This window comes from Ooceraea biroi, chromosome 12 (genome assembly GCF_003672135.1).
Source record: "Ooceraea biroi isolate clonal line C1 chromosome 12, Obir_v5.4, whole genome shotgun sequence".
Lineage (NCBI taxonomy): Eukaryota > Metazoa > Arthropoda > Insecta > Hymenoptera > Formicidae > Ooceraea > Ooceraea biroi.
Genome location: NC_039517.1, coordinates 10,690,964 through 10,715,160, shown reverse-complemented (window position 1 = coordinate 10,715,160; position 24,197 = coordinate 10,690,964). Strand labels below are relative to the sequence as shown.

The 24,197-nt window shown below is 35.5% G+C and overlaps 1 protein-coding gene across 1 annotated transcript; it reads right to left on the bottom strand.

Annotated features, from left to right (window-relative positions):
* Window positions 1–10,156: 10,156 nt before the first annotated feature.
* LOC105283361 lies at window positions 10,157–22,325 on the bottom strand (the record flags this gene model as incomplete). The annotated part of the gene is made up of 5 exons (XM_026974346.1): window positions 10,157–10,974; window positions 16,852–17,318; window positions 20,068–20,329; window positions 21,045–21,362; window positions 21,557–22,325. Coding segments are annotated over 5 exons (2,160 nt in total), but the record flags the coding sequence as incomplete, so codon positions are not given.
* Window positions 22,326–24,197: the final 1,872 nt, after the last annotated feature.

Genomic DNA, 24,197 nt, shown 5'->3' with positions numbered 1-24,197 from the left:
CTTTACAGGGAAAGGCCTATCCAGGTATATAAGATCTATGAATAACATAATATGGATGCAAACTTTCGATCGCGACCACTCCGAACGCGATTGGCGCAGTCTATCCTGAGATATCGTAATCGTATGCTAGAAACGTGACGTTCCGTTTTCCTTCTTCAGATTCAGAAGGTTCAGACTCACGTACGTATGCTCGCACGCACCAAGTAAAGCGAGTTTGTCCGTCAAGGTGCGTTCACATAAGCGCGTTATGGAGATTCACACTGCGTCTGATACGTTGAGTATTGCGATATCGCGAATCTGCTTGCGCTGACTTTTTGACAATCGTTTGTAGTTTCGTTTTGTTTGTAGTTGAACTGTTCAAAAGGTATTAATTAACATTTGTTTAAATGTAAAATAGCTAACTTTGCTATTTCTTAAGATATCGCGAATCCGCTTGCGCTGTCTTTTTCACAATCGTTTGTAGTTGTTTCGTTTCGTTTGGAGTTGAACCATCAAAAGTTATTAACATTTGTTTAAATAAAAAATAGATAACTTTGCCATTTGTTGAGATATCGCGAATCCGCTTGCGCCGTATTCTTCAGAATCGTTTGTAGTTTCGTTTGTAGTTGAACTGTCAAAAGTTATTAACATTTGTTTAAATAAAAAATAGCTAACTTTGCCATTTGTTAAGATATCGCGAATCCGCTTGCGCTATCATTTTCAGAATCGTTTCTAGTTGTTTCGTTTGTAGTTAAACTTTTCAAAGTTATTAACATTTGTTTAAATAAAAAATAGCTAACTTTGCCATTTGTTAAGATATCGCGAATCCGCTTGCGCTATCATTTTCAGAATCGTTTCTAGTTGTTTCGTTTGTACTTGAACTTTTAAAAGTTATTAATATTTGTTTAAATAAAAAATAGATAACTTTGCCATTTGTTGAGATATCGCCAATTTGATTGCGCTGACTTTTTCACAATCGTTTGTAGTTTCGTTTTGTTTGTAGTTGAACTGTTCAAAAGGTATTAATTAACATTTGTTTAAAAAAATAGCTAACTTTGCCATTTGGTGAGATATCGCGAATCCGCTTGCGCTGTCTTTTTCAGAATCATTTGTAGTTGTTTGTAGTGTTTGTAGTTGAACCATTTAAAAGTAATAAACAATTAAATTAATTGCAAAAAGCTAACTTTGCCATTTGTTGAGATATCGCGAATCCGCTTTCGCAGTCTTCTTTACGATTGTAAATGGATATGAAATCAATGCAATTTATCTAGTATTTGTTTAAAAATGGATGTTGTCAGTGCAATATCCAAAAATTATATACAAGATGCATTCACAATTAATCCAAAAATTATATGAAACAAGTTGTATACATTCAAAAGTATATGCAACACAAGCTTAACGCATCCATTGTCTCTTCACGCAAATTCTAAGTCGCATGAAACGGGCTTAAACTGATTCAAATAATCAACGGAATCATAATGAAGCAAAAAACTTGGCGTGCCCGGGTTGCATTAATTGAATTCTTGTAAATATGTTTATAATTTCAATAATTGCCTTGGAAATATAAAACATCTCTTTCTTCTTTAATTGTTGCTTTTATATATTTATATTTCTACAAATATTGTATGTAAATCGTTTCATTACTTCACGCAAATAATTTCTATACTGTAAAACATTGATTGCATCGTAATACAACCCGGGCAAGCCAAATTTTTTGCTTCACTATGATTCCGTTGATTATTTGAATCAGTTTAAGCCCGTTTTAAGCGACTTAGAATTTGCGTGAAGAGACAATGGATGCGTTAAGCTTGTGTTGCATATACTTTTGAATGTATACAACTTGTTTCATATACTTTTTGGATTAATTGTGAATGCATCTTGTATATAATTTTTGGATATTGCACTGACAACATCCATTTTTAAACAAATACTAGATAAATTGCATTGATTTCATATCCATTTGTGAACAGTTCACTTTTGAATAATAATAATGATATACTTGACTACTTGTATTGATTTCATGTATATTTTTGAATGAATAAATAAATTTGTATAATACTCTTGTTTTAGAAAGATTTTTTTAATTACACTGTTTTTGCAAAATCCGACACGTTTTATGTACTTGGCGTAAATATTTTTTCTTTTTTAAAAAAGGTTTTTGTAAGGTTAGTATATTGTGAGAATATATAAAAAATAATATACTATAAGAGATATTATAGGGATGTTCTCAGTATATTATGTTCAGTACGTACATTCACAGTATGTGTATAGAATATTCGAATGATATCATGTGCTGTTAGGGTGCTGACAGTTTGCTTACTGGGTTAATAATCGAGTGAGAAATTGTTGGAAAAAAAACCTCGCTTTTGCGGTTTTATCACGATTCTGAGAGAATATAAGTTGGGATTTTTTACTTCTGAAGGCCATTTTTAGCGAGAATCTCTCTCTATAGAGTGAATCTAAATTTCAAAAATAAACGTCAAAACTGGAGCAATGGCGGGCAAAAAACCAAAAACGTCGAAAACTTCAAGTTATTTGTTGTTAAAATATTATTAAAAAATTAATTTTTATATATTATTAGTACAACACAGGCGCGCGCTATTTTATTTTTCAATATTAATAATGTTTTCGAATAATAATATCTTATATCTATTATTTATTATATGCACAATTATCACACTCTCCCAAATTGTTAACCTTCACGCGAAGACAGCCGCGCGATGGCAATCTAAACTGAACATAACGCACAACGCGAATCGAGATAATCAATCAGCGTCGCGGAAGAGGCAACAATGATTTCGATTTGATTTAACACGGCTTTTTTAAGAGTGGAATCGGCAGACTTAGGTTTAGTTTATGTAATACCCCAGGCAGCACACATTGGTTTCAAAACCGTTTCATAAACGTTTTGCCGTAACGTTTCATAACCATTTTATTGAAACGTTTATTTAGGAGAAAAATGTCCACCAAAAAAACGTTAGGAGAAACGTTTCTTTTTCGGTAAAATAAACGTTTCAGAAACCGTCAGAAAAATATCAATTCTATGTATCAATGCCTCAAAGATAGATCAGTGTTAAGTCACATTTTTGTAAAAAAACTAGACTTTTATATTTTATGAATTAACTTAACATTTCTTTAACAACCTCATTCATAAAATATAAAAATTTTGTTTTTGCAAAAAATGTGACTTAACACTGTCTACCTCTGAGATACTGATATATTATGCTTTCTAAATATACTCTTTGTGCAATTAATAATAATGACAAATATTGCTTGCAAATTTATCAATGATGCTTCATATAAAATTTCTTTGGTAAATTAAGAAACAACATTTGTCACTTTGTTTTTTAGTGTACAAAAATCATTTGGAAAGCTGAACGTATATCTTTTTATGCTTTATTATATAAATAAAACTTTGATATATAAAAGTATTTTAAACGATTTCTGAAATTGGTATTGGTAATATAGAAAATTACACCTTATATACTATATCAAAGAAGACGCTTTCTTTGAGATTTCCCTTTACAATCATTCTACACACACACGCACGCGCGCACAAACACACACACACACACACACACACAATGACGATAAAATTAGAGCGACCAAAGAGGTTCCCCTCCGAACGCGCGCATGTAGAGATTAAACATTCAACTACACTTTTTATTAAAAGTTATATTTTTATATTTACATATATACATATATGTAAAATTTCAGGACCACCCTGTATATATATGTGAACTTCATATTCTATTTTTGATAACATTTGTAGAACATAATTAAAAATAATATATTTTAGAAATACAACACAATTTAGAATTGTACATTTGTACTATTGGGTTGGCCAAAAAGTAATTGCGTTTTTTTTATATAAATAAAAGGCGAATTTTTTCATGGGAAACAAAAACTTTATTAAACAATATATTGTCCATTTTGTTTGATTACTTTTGCCATTTTTCAGGCAACTTTATGATTCCGCGCTCAAAAAAGTTCTTATCTTTTTCAGCAAAAAACAATTCCAAGAACGATTTGATATCCTCATCAGCAGTAAAGGTTTTACCATTCAAGGCGTTTTGCAAAGAACGAAACGAATGGTAATCTGATGGTGCCAGGTCTGGCGAATATGGTGGATGTGGTAACACATCCCATCCAAGCTGCAACAATTTTTGACGAGTGACCAAACTTGTACGTGGTCTAGTGTTATCATGGTGAAACACAACACCTTTGCGATTCACCAATTCTCAACGTTTCTGTTTGATGGCATCATTTAATTTATCCAGTTGACGACAGTATACGTCTGAATTAATGGTTTGATTCCTTGCAAGCAGCTCAAAATACACAGTCCCACCAGACTGACAGCATAATCTTTCTTTGGTGAATATCTGCTTTTCAAGTGCTTTCAGCAGGTGCATCACGCTTGCTCCACGATCTTTTTCGTTTGACGTTGTTGTAGACGATCCATTTTTCGTCGCCTGTTATCATACGTTTCAAAAATGGATCATTTTCCTCACGTTTCAAAAGAGAATCGCAGATGTCAATACGCTTAGTGAGATGAATTTCTTTGAGCTCATATGGTACCCAAATATCGAGCTTACTAATGTATCCAAGTCGTTTTAAATGATTTTCAACACTCGATTTCGATACGTTAAGATTCTCAGCAATCTCTCGTGTCGTTAAACGCCGATTGGAATCGATCAGTGCCTTTATTTTGTCATCATCAATTTCGATTGGCCTTCCTGAGCGTGGTGCATCTTTCACATTAAAATCTCCAGATCGAAATTTAGTAAACGAATTTTGACACTGCCGCAGTTTTAAAGCATCTTCGCCATATACATCAGATAACTTTTTATGAGCTTGCACAGCGTTTTTCCCTTTTCGGAAGTAATAAAACAAAATATGACGAAAATGTTCTTTTTGATTTTCCATTTTGAAATCGACGGCAAACAAACAATTGTTAACGAAATCGTGTACTTTCTTTTTCTAAAACAAGCTTGAACTGTGAGTTATTAACCTACATAATGAATTTGCGGTTTAGAATGAAGTTAGTTACATTTCAAGACATGTATGTCCATCTATTGGAAAAAAACGCAATTACTTTTTGGCCAACCCAATAAAACTTCAGGTTTTTTTGTATATGTTTTATAAGGAAAATGTCGGTACAACTTAAAAGTACGATGTTTTTAGTATTATAAATGAGAATAAATGTGATACTTAATGTTTTGAAGAGTAAATAACAACGTTAAAATAAAATAAATTAACGCATATAAAAGTTGTAAAAGCATTACACACACAAGCTACAAAATAAACTAAATGTTAATGTAATATTAAACTAATACATAATATAAAACTGAAACATTATAAAATAAAATGCTAAACTGTTACTGATATTTTTATGGTATTAAAGTATATAATTTTTGTTATATTTTTTTACCACCGTCAAAGTATCAGAAACATCGCCAACTAAAAATGTGTAAAAGTATATAATATTGCACATTGCGTATACATATATGTACTAAGTTTTTAATTTAAGTTTTAAATGTAAGTTTTTAAACTAAAAGTTTTTATCGATTTTGGTTTTAATTTTTAATTACATAATTGTATTACGCATAACATTATAACAAAACAACTAACAGTGCTTTTATATTATCGGTCATCTTTGCGATACATTATTAGGTGGTAAAGAGATATATACTTATTTTAATGCTTCAATGAGAACACGTTTCAGTGGCGAGTGCGAGTACATTGCAGAATACTATGATAATACATGTTCCTAATTTTCCTGCAAATTACTAAATAATAAATCTTAAAACCTTGAAATGAATGGATAGAAATATGTAAATACAAAATAAACATTAATATCGAAACTGAACGATGAGAAATTATACCTTTCTTGAATTTGTCTTCAATGCCCTGGAATCGGCTAAGGTTACACGAAGAGGTGCTAATTTGAGCTAATCTTTTATGAACTTTTCTACATCATATATTGCATCATTTGGTTCAATAGCCTTGACAATAGCTAAAAAAAAAAAGAGATAAATTTACATATGATCAAATGCCATGTATTAAATGTGAAAATGTTGATCAATACTAAAAATTAAGACGATACAACAATAAACATGTAAAATTATGATTCAACAATAATGAAGTTTTTGGAAGAAAATTTAATCAGAAAATAATTTTTCAGCGCAAAACTTATATGTAAACATCAATAAGAAATTAACATATGTAATATCGTATGTATTATCTATCATTATTAGTATTTATATAAAATTTGTTATAAAAGAAGAAAAAACAAGACAAACCTATGACTGTCCTTTATTTTAAGAATCTTGAAAGATTTCTTCGGTGTTCTTCCTGCCGTTAAAATTTCTAGCATAATTATTTGTAATTATTCTGGAAAGAGTCCTTCTACTGATCTGAGAAACAGTTGTGCCACCTGATATGCTTAAAGTATTAACCTATCAAACAACGATGATAATTAATGTGTTAGTTTTATATGAAAAACATAAAGCAATAAAAAAAGATAATCACAATACAAAAGAAAGAATTTCAAATTGTAGTGTTAGAATTTCAGTGTTCGAAACATAAAGTTTAACTTTAACACTATTTGACACTGATGAATAGATCAAATAAAGAGGACAACAGAAATATCAATTACCATGTACTCAAAATTTGTATTAGTATCCAAAAACCTTTCGAATTCTTCCAAATTTTCATCACTGTCAACTGGAAGTTTGGGAACACCTTCCATATGAGATACTTTCAATAGTCGGAAGTGTACTATAAATTGCTTCACCATTGGAAGAAGTATATTCATTGAGTTTTCTAATGCTCCTAATTTTGTAATAATAACACGAAACAAATCTGAAAAGAACATGTAACGTTTAGACAAATAAAAGTATTGAAAAAATAACAAAATCTAACTTAGTTTGTTCGCAATCGATGCTAATCGGTGCTATTATGATTTTGTAAATATAAAAAAATCCTGTCAAAACCGTACCTGATGAGTGCCTAAAGTATTTAATGGAATGTCATGTAAGCGCTGTGAAGACTCAGTTCCTCTTGATGAGGAACTTTTCGAACTTAGTACAATATTACAAGGTGAACGTCTTAGAGATGAACGTCTTGGAGATGAACGTCTTGGAAATAAACATGATGGAGAAGAAATTGTTTTTGACGAAGGTGTACACGTCTTATATTTTGATATAGTGCATATTTATTATCTATTAAGAATTTTATTTATTGAAACAATTTATCTGCTTTATTTAGTTTGCCTTGCTTTCTTTACAATATCATATGATATTGTTATGTCCGAAGTCTGCCTGAACACGTAACAATATTTATAGGTTAAGAATATTCATGTCGAGATAACTTGTTTCAATAAATAAATTTCTTAATTAGGTAATAAATTCTCAATCATGTAATTAGAATATATTAATAAATCAGTACACAATGCTTACCTTAATAAACTGGCTTTTCCCACCTTCTGTAGAGAGAGAGAGAGAGAGAGAGAGAGATGATGATGATGAAATCGAGCCCGAGCCTAACTCTTCTTCTTTTTGCGGAACAGAACAGCTTTCCGTTCAAGGCAATAATGGGAAATAAGGTTAATAATTAAATTAACCAAAGCGCCGATACTCGCAAGATAGCCTAGGCACACACAAAAGAAAACCCGACTGCATAATACACGAACGTGTACAAACATGTGCGTTCCACTGCGCTCGACAATCAACAGGCCGATGCTTCGACGTTCGAATGTTTAGCGTAGAAGAAAACAATATACAGGGTGTCCGAAATAAAGTGACTCAGACGGAAAGTACAGGTAGATAGGAGTAAACCGAGAAAAAAAGTCAAATATTATTTTTCGAAATTCGCAATAGTTATTAAGTTATTAACATATACGTCTGAGCCAATGAACGCGCTGAAAGCGTTAGGCCGGACTCGGGAGATAGAGCGAGAGGCGGAGTCAAGAAGAGAGGGGCGAGGGGGGAACCGCGAGCGACTCGCGAAGCACGGCGCGTGACATACTGCGCTGAGAATCTATTATGTATTTGTGCTTTCCGTACATTGCTGACGAGGAAACAATTTTCCAGCGCGGTGTTTTTAATAGCAAGGAAATGATACGTTATCATTTCCACACCACCTAGCGATAGATAGCTCGGTGCGTTTTTTTTATAGTGATTTCCCCGGTAGGCCTAATCCACTCTCATTATTTAATTCGATTAATTTAATTGAATTGTTCGAAATGTCGTCCCCTTTCTCGTACGCAGAGGTCGACTCTTCGTACAATATCGCGTGTGGCACGGTGTGTCTCAATTTTTGTACAGCGCGAAAAATTGTACGATATGTTGGATAATATCGCTGTTTAGCACTTCGAACACCTCGAATACCTCAAACCGAGATTCCCGCGAGCCATCAGGCAGCAAACAATGTTCGTGTTTTGGCTACAGTTGCTGAAAGTCAATTGAAAGTCATGTTCTGCCTACACGATATTTTCGCACGATATTTTCTTGTACAGTCGCGTATAAGTCTCGTGTTCAAGATATTCGAAGTGTTCGAGGTGTTAGACAGCGACGATGCGATATACTACGGAAGAGTATACGAATATGATAGTGGCTTATGAGCTAGCAGGCGAAAATGCGCATCTCGCGGCTCGGATTTATGCCTAACGATTTCCTGGGCGTGCATATTATCCAACATCTCGTACAATTTTTCGCACTGTACAACAATTGCGTGAAACAGGGTGTCTCGTGCATAATACGAGAGGAATTCCAGTGCGTCGTGTTCGAGCCGACCTCTGCGTACGAGAAAGGGGACGACATTTCGAACAATTCAATTAAATTAATCGAATTAAATAATGAGAGTGGATTAGGCCTATCGGGGAAATCACTATAAAAAAAACGCACCGAGCTATCTACCGCTAGGTGGTGTGGAAATGATAACGTATCATTTCCTTGCTATTAAAAACACCGCGCTGGAAAATTGTTTCCTCGTCGGCAATGTACGGAAAGCATAAATACATAATAGATTTTCGGCGCGGTATCATATGTCACGCGCCGCGCTTCGCGAGTCGCTCGCGGTTCCCCCCTCGCCCCCTCTCTTCTTGACTCCGCCTCTCGCTCTATCTCCCGAGTCCGGCCTAATGCTTTCAGCGCGTTTATTGGCTCAGACGTATATGTTAATAACTTAATAACTATTGCGAATTTCGAAAAATAGTATTTGACTTTTCTTCTCGGTTTACTCCTATCTACCTGTACTTTCCGTCTGAGTCACTTTATTTCGGACACCCTGTATAGCCTTTTCTATCTCTTGTCTACCGATCATGCGAACGCGCGCTCGATGCCGGCGCGCGCAATAATTATGTTATTTTTCCGTGCAATGTAAATATATAAATAAAAATATAAATTTAAAAATAAATAGGTACAACTTTTTTTGTTTAACTTACAAAAGAATCATCACATCACATAAATGGACATGACATATAATAATTACATAAAAGGATGTATGATACATAAATCATTTTCAATGAAAAAATTTTTTTAATAGCTTTTACGTAATTATAAAAAACAAAATCTCCATATATCCAACACTTTGAAATTTGCCAAGATAAAATTCATAATTATTGAAATTAATCTCTGCATTTCAAAAGTGTAAAATTATGTATACTTAAGCGCGCACGCACACACACACACACACACACACACTTGTGTTGATTTTTGTCTTTTGTTCCATAATTGAGTACATTGAAACGATGTAAACTAATTAATACTCACGAATTAAAAAGAAATAATTAATACTCACAAATTAAGAAGAACTTAAGAAATTATTATTCTTTCTATATTAATTATATAATTTCGAATCAATTTAATAAAATTAATTTTTCGTTTCTGTAGAAACGTGAAAAATACGTTTTTGAAATTTAGGTCTAGAAACGGTTTCTATTTAAACCGTTTCTCAAATGGTACTTTATGTTTCTTAGACATTAGATACGTCTAAGAAACATATATTAGGCTAACATGTGCTGCCTGGGACGTCTTCATCTTCAATTTAAAAAAAAAGGAAGTCGATATCTTCAGCTGTTCTTGATTTATCGCGGCAAAAGTAACATAAAATGCTGTTTTGAGAAAAACGCCTTTGACAACAGGATTGTGGCTAAAAAATTCATATTTACGAAGTTTAAAAATTGCCTATGTAAAATGATGTCTCGAGATCAATTTCCATTTGATCGCAGCAATCGTAGAACGTCCTTTTTTCTCTGTCTTAGCCTCTTTTGTTGATGCCAACGACAGAAAAGTAACACAAAGGCACGCCACTACCCGATTGCGGGCGCCCTGCCGGCCATGCACGACCTTACATTTTTGACTCTCCTGAACTCAATTTTGCGAATATTGAAGTTCTTCCACCAAAATGTTTTTAAAAGATTGTACTGATCATCGATTATGTAAAAAAAATTTTTAAATCGATTTTTTCGAAATTTCAAACCGTTCTAATCCCTTTAAGTGTGTAAATTCGATTTTTTACATATAATTTCATCTTTATTTCTATGTTGTTACTGATTATTCTATGAATGTTATTGGACCATCATTAAGGTATTTATAATAATATAATAATGTTTAACTAACATTTATCATAATTCTCTACCGCTTAACAACTAGCACGTAGATTTGTAGCTTGATTTTCCAGTACGCAATAATGATGCCTTCAGCCAGCCCTTTTCGTGAAGGAATACTATCGTAGATATTAATAGTCCTATCAACAGCATATAAAAGGATGACTGAACATCGGATAAGTTAAATGGCACGAAACCATTTGTCTCCTTTTCATTTTGTACTAGTTCGTTCTGCTTGTTTAGCCTCTTTTGTGTAACGAAGGCTTGAATAATGCGTCTATTCCAAAATGATGGTAAACCAGCTTGATTCAATCGGCCAATCAACGTGTTTATTCTTTCATGGAGAATTGAATTCTTGGGTAGTAGATACGACAGGTAATATTCCCCTAATACAAGTATACATGTGATATTAATATCGATACGTCATATAATTAGATCTATCTTAGACAGCACAAAACGTTCTCAAAATCATTCATATGTCCAGGATATTCTGAGATATTTATGGGCTCTTTTGTGTCATTAACAATATTTTTTATCAAGTTGTTTTGTTATTAAAAATATTTTTATCAACATACATGACTATTTTCAGTCATATTGGGCATTTTATCTAACTGGAAAATGTCAAATATTGTAATACAATAAATATCCTATAAATATCTACTGGACTCCGCTGATAAATTCAATATAGGCAATGTGTTACACTGATGTTTAATATAATTTATTTTGCAAGTTTACTCATTCTTTTACTCTTCCTCAGGACATCCAGAGGAGATAAAGGGATTAAAATAAAATATCCTCAGAATATCATACATACAGGGTGTCCCAGACTTACCGAATCACCGGTTCAGGGTAGATTCCTGAAGTCATTCTGAGACGATAGTTCCTCTTGCAAAATGTCGAGGGTGGCGTAGTTTCGGCGCTACGAAGGGTTGTAGTTATCCTATCCTTGTGCAGAATTTTCCCGCGTTCAGTGACGGTAGGTCGAAGGGGCCCCGCACATCGCGCACACTTCAATTTAATCTTAATTTTTCGCGGCTGTTCACTGCGTGTTTCTATTCACTGCACAATGTCCTGCAAGCACTGTATCCTGTTCCTGTAAGCACTGTTCACTCTTCAGGGTCAAATCCAAAGACCTTGCTGGCCAAATCACTCGCTCCGCGTTCGATCCATTTATCCGCGTATATCTCGTTAAACGCACTTCCACATACGTGTACACCGAGATTTTCACGCGTTACCGTTCGATTTTCTGCGACATTGGCAGTACGATCGACGAGAAAAGACGGACCGATCGCTTACCATGTTACACGAAATCGCGATACACGAGGAACTGTCAAAACATACGTGAAGTGCAGCGCGCCTCCGCGATGACAGAAAATCAATATGAGCGATGCGAAGCGCGCTGCAGTAATATCGATAAGATGTGATTCATAAAGACGATACAATTTACGATACAATTTATTAAATAATTATGATTTTTATACGATTTTTCGCGAGATCCCGATTTATCTGTGGCGAGCATAATTATTTAATAAAATTGTAAATTGTATCATCTTTACGAGGATATAATCAGTGAGGTACTGGAGAGAGAGCGTAGATCCTCGAATTTGATAATTTATGACCTTGAGGGTCCTGCTAATCGTACTGCTCCATCCGTTTTTGCTACACGTGATAAATCCCTGGTGGAGGAGATCTTTCGTGCGATTCGGCCAGAGACGTCCTTTGATATCAAGGTTGACAGATTGGGGAAGGCAAGGGAAGGATTCTCAAGACCTATACGTGTAATACTGCCCTCTAAACAGGATACTTCGAGTTTGCTGATGGGGAAGTATCGCTATTCTGGACCGGCCAAGATTTGCCAGGACTGGACCTTGAGTCAGCGTAATTACATGCAGGGGAGGTTAAGAATCGGTTGAAGTCGCTCAATGACTCTGGTATAAAAAATAAGACTATAAGATTTGTAAGGGGTGTTCCTAAAATTGTGGATGCCCCCTCCGGTAATAATGTAAAAAACGTAAGTCCCGCCCTTTAGTATATTATCAGAATGTTAGAGGCCTGAGAACTAAGTTGTTTGATTTGCGGTGTGCGATTAATTCGTCTGTCAATGATCGCGATGTCATAATTTTAACATGGCTGAGACATGGCTCAATGGTAGTATAATCGATGCCGAGTTGGGTTTTGATAAATATAAAATTTTTCGTTGTGACAGGGATTCTAATACCAGTGTTTATTCCAGAGGTGGTGGTGTTTTAATTGCTGTTCGTAATTCCTTTTTTTGTCTTTCGGTTGATGTGAGTGTGTCTGTTGTTGAACAGCTGTTTGTCGAGATTAAGTTTGGCTGCCGCTCGGTTATTGTTGGTGCTGTTTACATACCTCCGAGTCTTTTATTTATGAATCTTATTGCCGCTCTGTTGTGGAATTATGGTGTACTTATTCGGCTACAGAATTTATTATTGCTGGTGATTATAACCTCCCTGGTACCTCGTGGTTGAACGGTAATTGTCTTCAACTTCAGTATCCTGGTAATTATTCGTTGGCAAACCAAGCTAATCTCGTGTGTGAGTACTTTAATTTATTGAACTTTTATCAGATTAATTCCATAGTCAACACTTCCGGTTATATGTTGGACTTGTTCTTCTCCTCGTTTAGTGAGGTCTTTGTTGCGAGATCTGATGAGTCTGTTGTCTCTTGCGATATGCATCACCCGCCGGTAGTTTTTTCCCTTCCCCTTCCCTCTGATTCTCGTGTCTCGTCAGCTTCCTCTTACAGACTTCGTTTTGATTGTGCGGATTATCTGTCTATCATTGACTGTTTGGAACTCATCAATTGGGACAATGTTGTTGCAAATAACTCTGTTGATGTGGCAGTTGATTATTTTTACTCTCACGGGGGGAGGACCAAGGTGTGACCCCTCAGATTTCGTTCAACTTTTAATAGGTTGTTGTACACCCCTCCCACTAACAAACTGTCATGTAACTCTTGCCAATGCGCAGTAGTTTACGAGTTGCAAGTAGCGAGCGTAGCCCGGCGAAGAAGGCGCTGGACTAGTACGCTGGACGTCGCTCGTTCGAATCTTGTTACTTGTTACTTATTTGTCTCGATAACCTTGTCAATTCGCAGAAAGACGAACAAAGACTGCCTAAATTGCTCCGCTTGTTCTTTTCTATCAGAACATGTTTGTCTCATGATTTCGCTTGATGTTTACTTGTTAGATTTTGGAGTTCTATATCCTAATATATCGGTTGAAAACGTTAAATCCAGACAGTAGTTGTCGTTCGAGTGGAGGAACAGACAAAGAATTCTAACATTTGAAACTTGAATCGAGGCGATATCATACCAATGACGAAAGCGATGAATAATATTATATATTCTTTACTTACTCACACACGCGCGCGCGCACACACACGCACACAGATATATATACGTACAGGGTGGGAAAAAATTGTTGGTCAAGCTTTCGCCAGTCGATTCTACTCGTCGAGATCGCCAACATTGCATCATAAACATGGTGCCGCAAAATTAACTTTCAAGGTCATTTTCAATGTCAAATTTTTTTATTGACTTAGTCGATTCTACTCGTCGAGCTGAACAAAAGTCTCAAAGGGACCATATGCCAGAAATCAATATTTCATAGAGAAATCTTCGTTTGAAGTTTTTTTGCCTGAAATTTCAAAAAAATCGATTTTTATGAAGTCAGAAAATAAATCTGATGCTTATAAAGTTCTTAAAATCATGTTCTGAGTATCCTGATCATGATTAGCGAAAATCACTCCCCAAAAATGACTCTGAAAAATTCGTTTTCAAGGTCAAAAATCTGCTTAATCTACTCTTAGCGCTACCCAGGAACAACGACGAGGCGTGGTAGATTTCTGTTCTCTTCGGGGTGACTTAATTACAGTGAGTTCCCCTCGCCTCTCACCTCGGGGTGACTTGATTACAGTGAGTTCCCCTTGCCTCTCACTTTATCGTCGTCGACGCTACCTACGAACAAACAGAACTGACCCATCGGCCCCAATTAGCTCTGAGCAGTTGTGCTTGTCTGCCAGCTTCAATGTGACCACCACCATTATCAATGCAAGCTTGGAGCCTCTCCACCAAATTATCTCGCACTCTACGGAGCATAGCTCGGTTTCGTGCTAAAGTAGCAACCGCCTCTTCAATGCGATCTCGTAAATCCTAAGCTGTCCTTAAAGCCCTGCTTGACCCATAAACAATGGCTTTCAGAGCTCCCCAGAAATAAAAGTCCAGAGGGTTCAGGTCAGGTGAACGGGCAGGCCATAAGTGTGGCGCAGGATTACGACCGATCCATCGAGTTCCAAAAACTCGTAAAAAAGCGCGGACTTGCCTGCCGAAATGCGGTGGAGCACCGTCATGCATAAAACAAATTCGATTACGGGCATTCCTCGGAACCATACGTCGCAGTCGATTCAGGAGAGTATGACGTAGAAACCGCAAATACTCAACGCTTGACAATCGGTTTGAGAGAAACACAGGAGCAATATAATCATTCCCGAGTATCCCTGCCCAAACATTGACTGAAAAACGGCCCTGCTGAACTCTTTGGACCATTGCGTGTGGATTGCGTCTGCGCCAGATGCGAACATTTTGCCGGTTCAAAATGGAAGTGCTGGAAAAACTGGATTCATCAGTGAACACTATATTTTTCAGAAACTGCCGATATCTTCGGATCTTGCAAAGCATCCACCGACAAAAACGAAGACGAGCTGTGCGATCACCAGGTCGTAATTCATGCATTACCTGCACTTTGTAGGGTCGTAGGCCTTCCTCACGGAGAATGCGCAAGACTGTTTTATGATCAACCCCTACTCGCGCGCCTATGCGGCGTGATCCCATGACAGGATAAGTTCGAGCTAGAGCAATCACACGTTCCTCAATTCTCCAAGACACACGAGGATGACCTGCCCTACGGTGGCCAGCACCTGCAAAATTCATTTGCTCCTGATCATGTAATCGTTCATCGAGTCGTTGAAATTCTCGACGATCAGGCACGGACCCTGAACGTAATGGTCTGCCATTAGCTTGGCGTCGCAACCAACTAGCATAAAGAGCTCGTGCTAGTGTGTAATTACCATGAGCACGATCAATTGCTCGAAGCATTAGACGTTGGTCACGCCCATCCCGAAGCGCCCGATCACGACCACCACGTCGAGGCATGCTACAGCAACGTTATTCTTAGAAAAAATTTGGTAAAAAATTTAAACAATTTTTTTTTATTTTACACTGAAAATTGATTCAAGATCAGCGGCGGTCTTCTAATAATCACGAAAAAGGTCTGGATATGGATGGAAAGCTTCTTAAGCACAAGTAACGAATGTCTTATGGAGCGATATATTATTCCTCTCCGAGGCAAATGACCGTTGCTTTAAGGAACCAACAGCCATTGAAATGTTACTGGGTACCAAGATACCCCGAAGGGAACACAATCTACCACGCCCACTTCGTTGTTCCTGGGTAGCGTTAAGAGTAGATTAAGCAGATTTTACATTATCACAATTAATTTTACGAAATTTTTTGGCTTCTTAAAACTTCAAACGAAGATTTCTCTATGAAATATTGATTTCCGGCATATGGTCCCTTTGAGACTTCGTTCAGCTCGACGAGTAGAATCGACTAAGCCAATAAATAAATTTGACATTGAAAATGACCTTGAAAGTTAATTTTGCGGCACCGTGTTTATGATGCAATGTTGGCGATCTCGACGAGTAGAATCGACTGGCGAAAGCTTGACCAATAATTTTTCCCCACCCTGTACACGTATGTGGAAGTGCGTTTAACGAGACATACGCGGATAAATGGATCGAATGCGGAGCGAGTGATTTGGCCAGCAAGGTCTTTGGATTTGACCCTGAAGAGTGTGAACAGTGCTTACAGGAACAGGATACAGTGCTTGCAGGACATTGTGCAGTGAATAGAAACACGCAGTGAACAGCCGCGAAAAATTAAGATCAACTTGAAGTGTGCGCGATGCGCGGGGCCCCTTCGACCTATCGTCACTGAACGCAGAAAAATTCTGCACAAGGATAGGATAACTACAACCCTTCGTAGCGCCGAAACTACGCCACCCTCGACATTTTGCAAGAGGAACTATCGTCTCAGAATGACTTCAGGAATCTACCCTTAACCGGTGATTCGGTAAGTCTAGGACACCCTGTATACATCTCGGATGTCCTTTCGATATCCCAAGGACATCCTTGTGCTGTCGGGGATTATACTTCGTAATAATTCTCGTAACGCAACATTCTTACCTGGACATTCTTTGACAAGATGAAGCAATCGCCCACCGTCCGCATCAATCAATTCGTCTCTGATAATGGGATAATGAAGTTCTCTGATGAATCCCGAAACATTGCGAGAATAGGCAGCGTTGTATACGGCATTTAAACCATATCGCAACTTCTTCCTCAAATTTTGCATGCACGCGGTCGATTTGAGATCACTGGAATCGAAGAGATCGGTCAAGCTGAAGGAGGATAATAATATCGGCAATTCTGATGCGTCAAGATCGCGAAGGCTGTCGATGTCTGGATAATACATGTCGTGTGCGAAACTGTTGTACAGAATACCGCTGAAGATTCCTACTAAAGTAACATTGGCAAGAAGAATACCCGTCAGCAATATTCTCTCAGCGTTCGTGTTTGGCAATTTCTGGGGACAACCGGCATTCAACAGGAACGATCGATAGACCATTGTGAGAAAACTTGTTCTCTCCGTTCTAAAAGCAAACATTACGTATTTATCCACTTCGCATATTGATCTGGGTTCACAAACGGATATAGAGCTTATATATTATATATTATATTACTCTCTACATATACTATATATGTATATATATACACACAGTAATTACTGAATTAAATAAGAAATGCTTAGTACATAATTTCAAAAATTAATCTTTTTAGTATTAAAAGTATTCTGTAACATATATCTTTTTTGAATCGCCAGAAACTTCAAATTTAATTGACAATAATTTTAAATTGCGCTATACTGGCCAAGTCTCAGATGGTCGGACAATATTTTTGTGTATTAGATGCAATGATTATTAGGAATCTATTTTTCAACTACGCGCCAACAATTTCGTTAGTCTTAAAAACGCAGCCATTTCCATATTCCATATAAACCTATTAATAAGTAGGAATCATTAATTAATAGTATTTCGTTGTGAAAAAATATCACCCCACGCCAGGAATCGAACCTGGAACCTCTCTCATTCCGTATGCCCCTAGTGGTCGAATTGGAAAGACGCTCGCACGGAATGAGAGGTTCCAGGTTCGATTCCTGGCGTGGGGTGATATTTTTTCACAACGAAATATTATTAATTAATGATTCCTACTTATTAAGGGGTCAGACCGGTGTGATCGACCGAAAAAAATAGGTAATATTTAAACGTGAATTGTCGGAGAAATAGAAAAACTAGAGACTTGCGGTTTGGCACTTTACTTAAGTACATCATAAAGGTATGAAATGTGCAAAATAAAAAAAAATTAGTTGGAATATTGTTTGTTAACATATTAAGAAAAGTTGATTTTTTTAAACATAGGTAATCGGTGTCGACGATTCCGCCATATTGGATGGTCTGGAATAAAAGAAAAAATAATATTATTAAAGTATAATTGTATTCTCTAAGCACTGACCGAGATTTTTTCAAAAGTTTTTGAAATTTGACTGAAAAAAATGTTTGAATTTTTGGTTCGTGTTTTTGCACCAAAATTGTTAATTCGTTTGTTGATATCTTGCAAACTAACAATGATATTGCAAAAATCCTCGGTCAATGCTTAGAGAAAACTATAAGGATAATAACAAATCAAAAATCAAGTCAATCCGATAAGTACATCCCGAGAAATCTTCGACACCGTTTTGAAAAACATGGTTTCGAGAAAAATGCATTTAAAGTTTTACAACATAGTCTTTCATTTATGCAGTGCAAACTATTTTGTTCTTACCGCTAATCTGCCATGCCAGCTTCATAATAAGTATCTTCCGCATCGTCGCTTCCTGCTTTGCTCTGCCATTTTTAAATACGGCCCTCTTTTGATGCCTCGAACGTCCGTACTTCAGCGGTCAAAATTCTCTCTTCGTCCAAGGCTTCACAAATGCTTGCCGTAATCGGTCCGATTATTGTATTCATAGTATTCATCATCAAAAGAATACTTGAATAGCCCTGATTAAATATGCTGCTGGCAATATTGACAGCAATTTTAAATGTCGTTTTTGGAGCAAAAGTCCAAATTAAAGCGTTCAAGCTTTCATTAGAATTTTGGATGTAACCACCCAAACAGCGCTCAAATTATCTTTACTGAAAAGTGGGGGCACATAATACCAACATTTTGACCTGCTAGGCCTGTTGTCTAACCTGCCTAACTTGTTAGGGTGCGCTCGGTCTATTCTGTGCGGCCGGCGCGCAGGTACACGAGTCCGCTATAGACTCTGTAACTCGTAAACTAATTCGAATTTATACTTAAAACCTTTTGTCCCTTATTCTACAAGCTTCAAACTATTTTTTACAGAAAAAATTTTTTTTTCGAATTTTTGAAAATTTTACACCGGTCCGACCCCTTAATAGGTTTATATGGAATATGGAAATGGCTGCGTTTTTAAGACTGACGAAATTGTTGGCACGTAGTTGAAAAATAGATTCCTAATAATCATTGCATCTAATGCACAAAAATATTGTCCGACCATCTGACACTTAGCCAGTATAGCGCAATTTAAAATTATTGTCAATTAAAAGTATTCTGGTTAAAAATTAAAACAAAATTTCTAGTGTGTTTAATAATGCAAGTCAAGTTTTTTGCTGATATTCAAGGTCAAGGTTTTTGCATATGCAATAAGAAAACAAAAAATTATCTTACTATATCTTTACTTTAATATTTATAAAAAATCTATCCTCTACGTATCCTTCTTTCACATTTATATGTACGTCACATTTTTCTATCAATATACAATTATGAAAATTCTTTCAAAATGTTTGCATTTTTTTTAATCGCTTTTCACATCTTGGATCTACTGGTATATTTTTCATATATCATTGATCGATGAAAAATACAAAAATAGTTTTTAAGACATCTCCATAAGAAGAAATTCAATAGCTTTAAAATGAAGATGATGATGCAGCTATTATTCATCCTGTCCAATTTATCTTTTACCGAATATTTAGTGTAAATGCTTTCTAACAATAACTACATTTTTTGTAAACATCAAAATAAAAAATATAATAAGATAATCTCTTGTTTTTCTATCGTATACGAGGAAAAAAATAGAAGCAAACAAGTCACACGCGTTAATAAAATAAATAATTGCTTCTAGCTCTAATAGGATTAATTTGTCAATCTATATTTACTAAACATCTTTTTTCTTTAATTTAATGATTTTTATCTAATTTATCCTAAACTTTCTGAATTTTATCTTTTTTGACACTCTGTATATAATTTATGTCATTAATATTGAAGTATTAATACTAGTACCTTTCTAGAGCAAATACTTGCAAAAAATACCACATCAGATATGTGAGAATGTGCGACAACATCAAACAGACCCAAACTGAGAGCGGAAAGAAATGATATATTCGGAGCCATTTGGGTACCTTAGGTGCTTTAGGAACAATCACGCATACCCTGTCGAACTCCACATATGTGCTGAACTCTACATCTTCACTAGTATTGACATTATATTTCTTCACGAAAAATGTCACGAAGCAGATATCCGTTCTACCGTGCACTATGTCACCTATATACCACCAAATATTCAAAAGACAAGAATGAAACAAAAACAGAAGAAGCCATATACAGTCCGTCCTGGCTCTAATGGGCCTAATTTTTTTTAATTTTTTCCTGCAGGACCATCTCTTTATAAAGAATGAATATGAAGCTTGACATTTCAGTTATGACTATTCAAACTTTCAAGGGATTATTAGCATGTCCGCGTTATTAGTTTTGACGTTAAGTGACAGTATCTTATTGATACTCATCGAAAAAACATTATAGAACAAAGAGCCAATATTAAAAATATTAAATTTTGTTTTAATCTGGCGAAAAGTAGAGAATGATGAAAAGTGTGCACGGTAGTTATTGGATCATTCGAATATTTTTAAATTGTATATTCAATTTCGTAATAGCAAAGAGGAATGAATACTGTCACTAAAAACAAGCCGTACCTCCGAAAACCTGCAAAAAGTACTTAAAATTCTTCGATCGGACCACTGTGTGTTTGCACACACCTTTCAGGATCTCAAAAGGATTTCGACTACGATTTTGAATTCCGAAAACAAAGAACTGCTTCAAGAAAATTTTTAATCACTTCCATCGTTGTATTGACTCAGAAGAGTGTTTTAAATTTTAAAAATCAAAATATAAAATAATTTGTTTTGTTTTAGATACAAGTCACATCAGAGTTTGGACAGACCATATATACTCCCAGATGATTTTAAATATAGTTTTGATACCTATAGCACCAACGTATGTCCCGTTAGATAATTGATAACCGAATGTATTCATTGAATATATCGGCTTGACTTTAAAATTCATATATTCAGTTATCGTATTTAATACTGTTTCATCAAATCCTTTGAAGATATCGGAATAATAAGATGCAATGTTCGGTTGATCTTTCGTTATTTCCTTAATTGATTGACTTCGTTCAAATAAACCTACTTTCAATTCATATCCGTTCAAATTTTTCGTTCGATAATATGTTAAATGTGACAATATGTTCGATGCTTGTTTCGCCGTTTTTACGTTTACAATTTCGATTTTACCCCATTCTGAAATCAAACGAATATTGTTAAGACAAATGCACACACATATATATTTTTTCTTTTTTTTTATGCTGCATATAGAAAACATGAATGGAATAAATAACATAATTGTATATCAAGTAATTTCAGCATAGTTCACTTTCGCTGTTTTTATCATAAAAATAATAAGATGCAAAGTACGATGTGTATGGTTTACGAACCAGAATCGTTGATTTTAGCAAACGGATTGTAAGTGCGAATGACACGATTAATTCGAGATGTGTCGCTTACAAGCATCTCGGAGATAAAAACGCTTTGCATTTTGCGTTTGGACCATAACGATTTTAACACATCGTCAATCCTCATATCTGATTCATTCAGCCGATTATGATCATTTGACCGAACAATCAGCACGATAAATCGATCTTGAGGATTCCACGCAAATATCGAATCATTCTTTGAGACTTGATCGAAAGAGTGGATATCTCTTGCAAGTATTACGTGCACATTCCACGTGTTTCCCTCTTTATAATTTTGCATTGAGATTCTTTCAACTGACGACGACATTGCTTGAAAAGTGATCGTGTCTTCGGATGTAATCTTTCGAACAGATGGTCGTACCATGATCCCATGAATTGTGTCGTTATTAGCAGAGTAAAACGTGCTTCTCGAATCACGAAACACGTGAGTCTTCAACACGATTGTTGTCTCACATTTGTGTGCAATACTATGTATAAAAACCTCGAAGCATCGCTGGAGAAGAGTAAAATTTTTGCTACTATTGAGCACACCGTAAAAATTTACGATTTTTAGATTCTCCAGGGAACAGACAACACTACTCCAAAATTCGATAGCATTACATCGATAATCACCGCCTGATGCTGTATACAAAAATAATGATGCCACAAGAACGAATTGACGGATCAACTGTAAAGAAGTGTTAGGAGAACTGTTAGAATGTATCTTATATAAGAGAAAATTTCGTAGATTTTATATTATAAAAACATATATATGTGTATGTGTTAGTATGTTTGTATAATATAAATATGTATTATATTAACGTACCATATTTATTTATGAGCACACCAGCGTCCTCCTATTTATACGATTTAATACTGATGCCGGATCTCCCAAAGTCTCCTCTCATACACATATTCATGTTCATTATACATACATATATCAAATAATACATCACTCAACCTTATCAGTATTCTTATTGATTCTTTTCCTCATCCTCTTGGCTATCATGTCATATTGGACACGTGTTCCTTCGATCGCGCTTGCTCGAGAGCTTTATGTTCTACGTTTACAAGCGACATAAACACGCGCTTTCCAGATTACCGATAAGACTCAATGAAGATAAGCATACTGCTTACTATTTATCATTTTCTCAATTCGCAGAACTGTGCAAGCTCAAGCCGTAATTACATTCTTTCACATTCTCCCCCTCTCTCTCTCACTCTCTCCCTACCTCTGGGAGTATAAATTAAGTCCTATACAGAAGCTATTAATAACCTATTAAATATATTTAATTTTGTTTATTATACAGGGTGTCCCAGACCTACCGTATCACCGGCTAATGGTAGATTCTTGAGGTGATTCTGAAACGAATGTTCCTCTTGCAAAATGTCGAGGATGGCGTAGTTTCGGCGCTACGAATGGTTGTAGTTATCCTATCCTTGTGTAGAATTTTCCCGCGTTCAGTGACGGTGGGTCGAAGGGGTTCCGCGCATCGCGCACACTTCAATTTGATCTTAATTTTTCGCGGCTGTTCAAATTGAAGTGTGCGCGATGCGCGGAACCCCTTCGACCCACCGTCACTGAACGCGGGAAAATTCTACACAAGGATAGGATAACTACAACCCTTCGTAGCGCCGAAACTACACCACCCTCGACATTTTGCAAGAGGAACATTCGTCTCAGAATCACCTCAGGAATCTTCCATTAACCGGTGATACGGTAGGTCTGGGACACCCTGTATTATACAATATATTGTATACTTATTATTATATATATACTTATAATTAGATATACTATATACTTATATGTATGCAATATAATTAATGATTATGTTGTATGTCATATATCTTTTGTTTTATTGTGAAGAATATTATACACATATAATGTAATAATTTTTAGAATTTCGTAGAAAAAGCTGCACATCTTATTGTTAAAATAGATTATATCTCTTCTAAATTAATATATTATCTATTCCTTCTAAACTAATATAAAGATAAATAATATAAAGATAAATGAAACTCACAATGTTTTATTTATAGTTTCCTCTTATTTTTAATTATTTTTTTCCTTATTCGCTTTACACTTTATTTTTTTCTGTTTTAGTTAGGTAATAGAAATTAAAAAAGAAAATGGAAGAGAAATGTTTCTGTTTGCGATGATGATTGACATCGGTGTTTGTATAAGAATCATTGCGTGTAACTATGCCTATAACTTAACGACATGTCGGAAACTTGACGTTTATGAGGGAAGGTAAACACTTGCTCAATTTGCTCGAGGAACGAAGAAAAGATATAATGTCTGTAACGATAATGTTTCTTAGTAGAAGGTAAATGCTAAGAGCGAGTGCACAATGCGAAAGTATCGTGTAGTCAACTCTCAATAATTTATTTTTCATATACATCTTCACACGTGATGAATGCATGAATGAAGTTTTCTCGCAAATGGATCGCACAAACTTCCGTATATAGATCACAAAATGAAAAAGTACCAGCTTTACAATATATGCGCATCCAGATGGGATATCGCGATATATATGGTAATAGTTTTGTTTTCATATTTTACAAATGCACGCTCGCACGTATATGTACACATATTAAATAAATGTATTAATATCGAAAATAT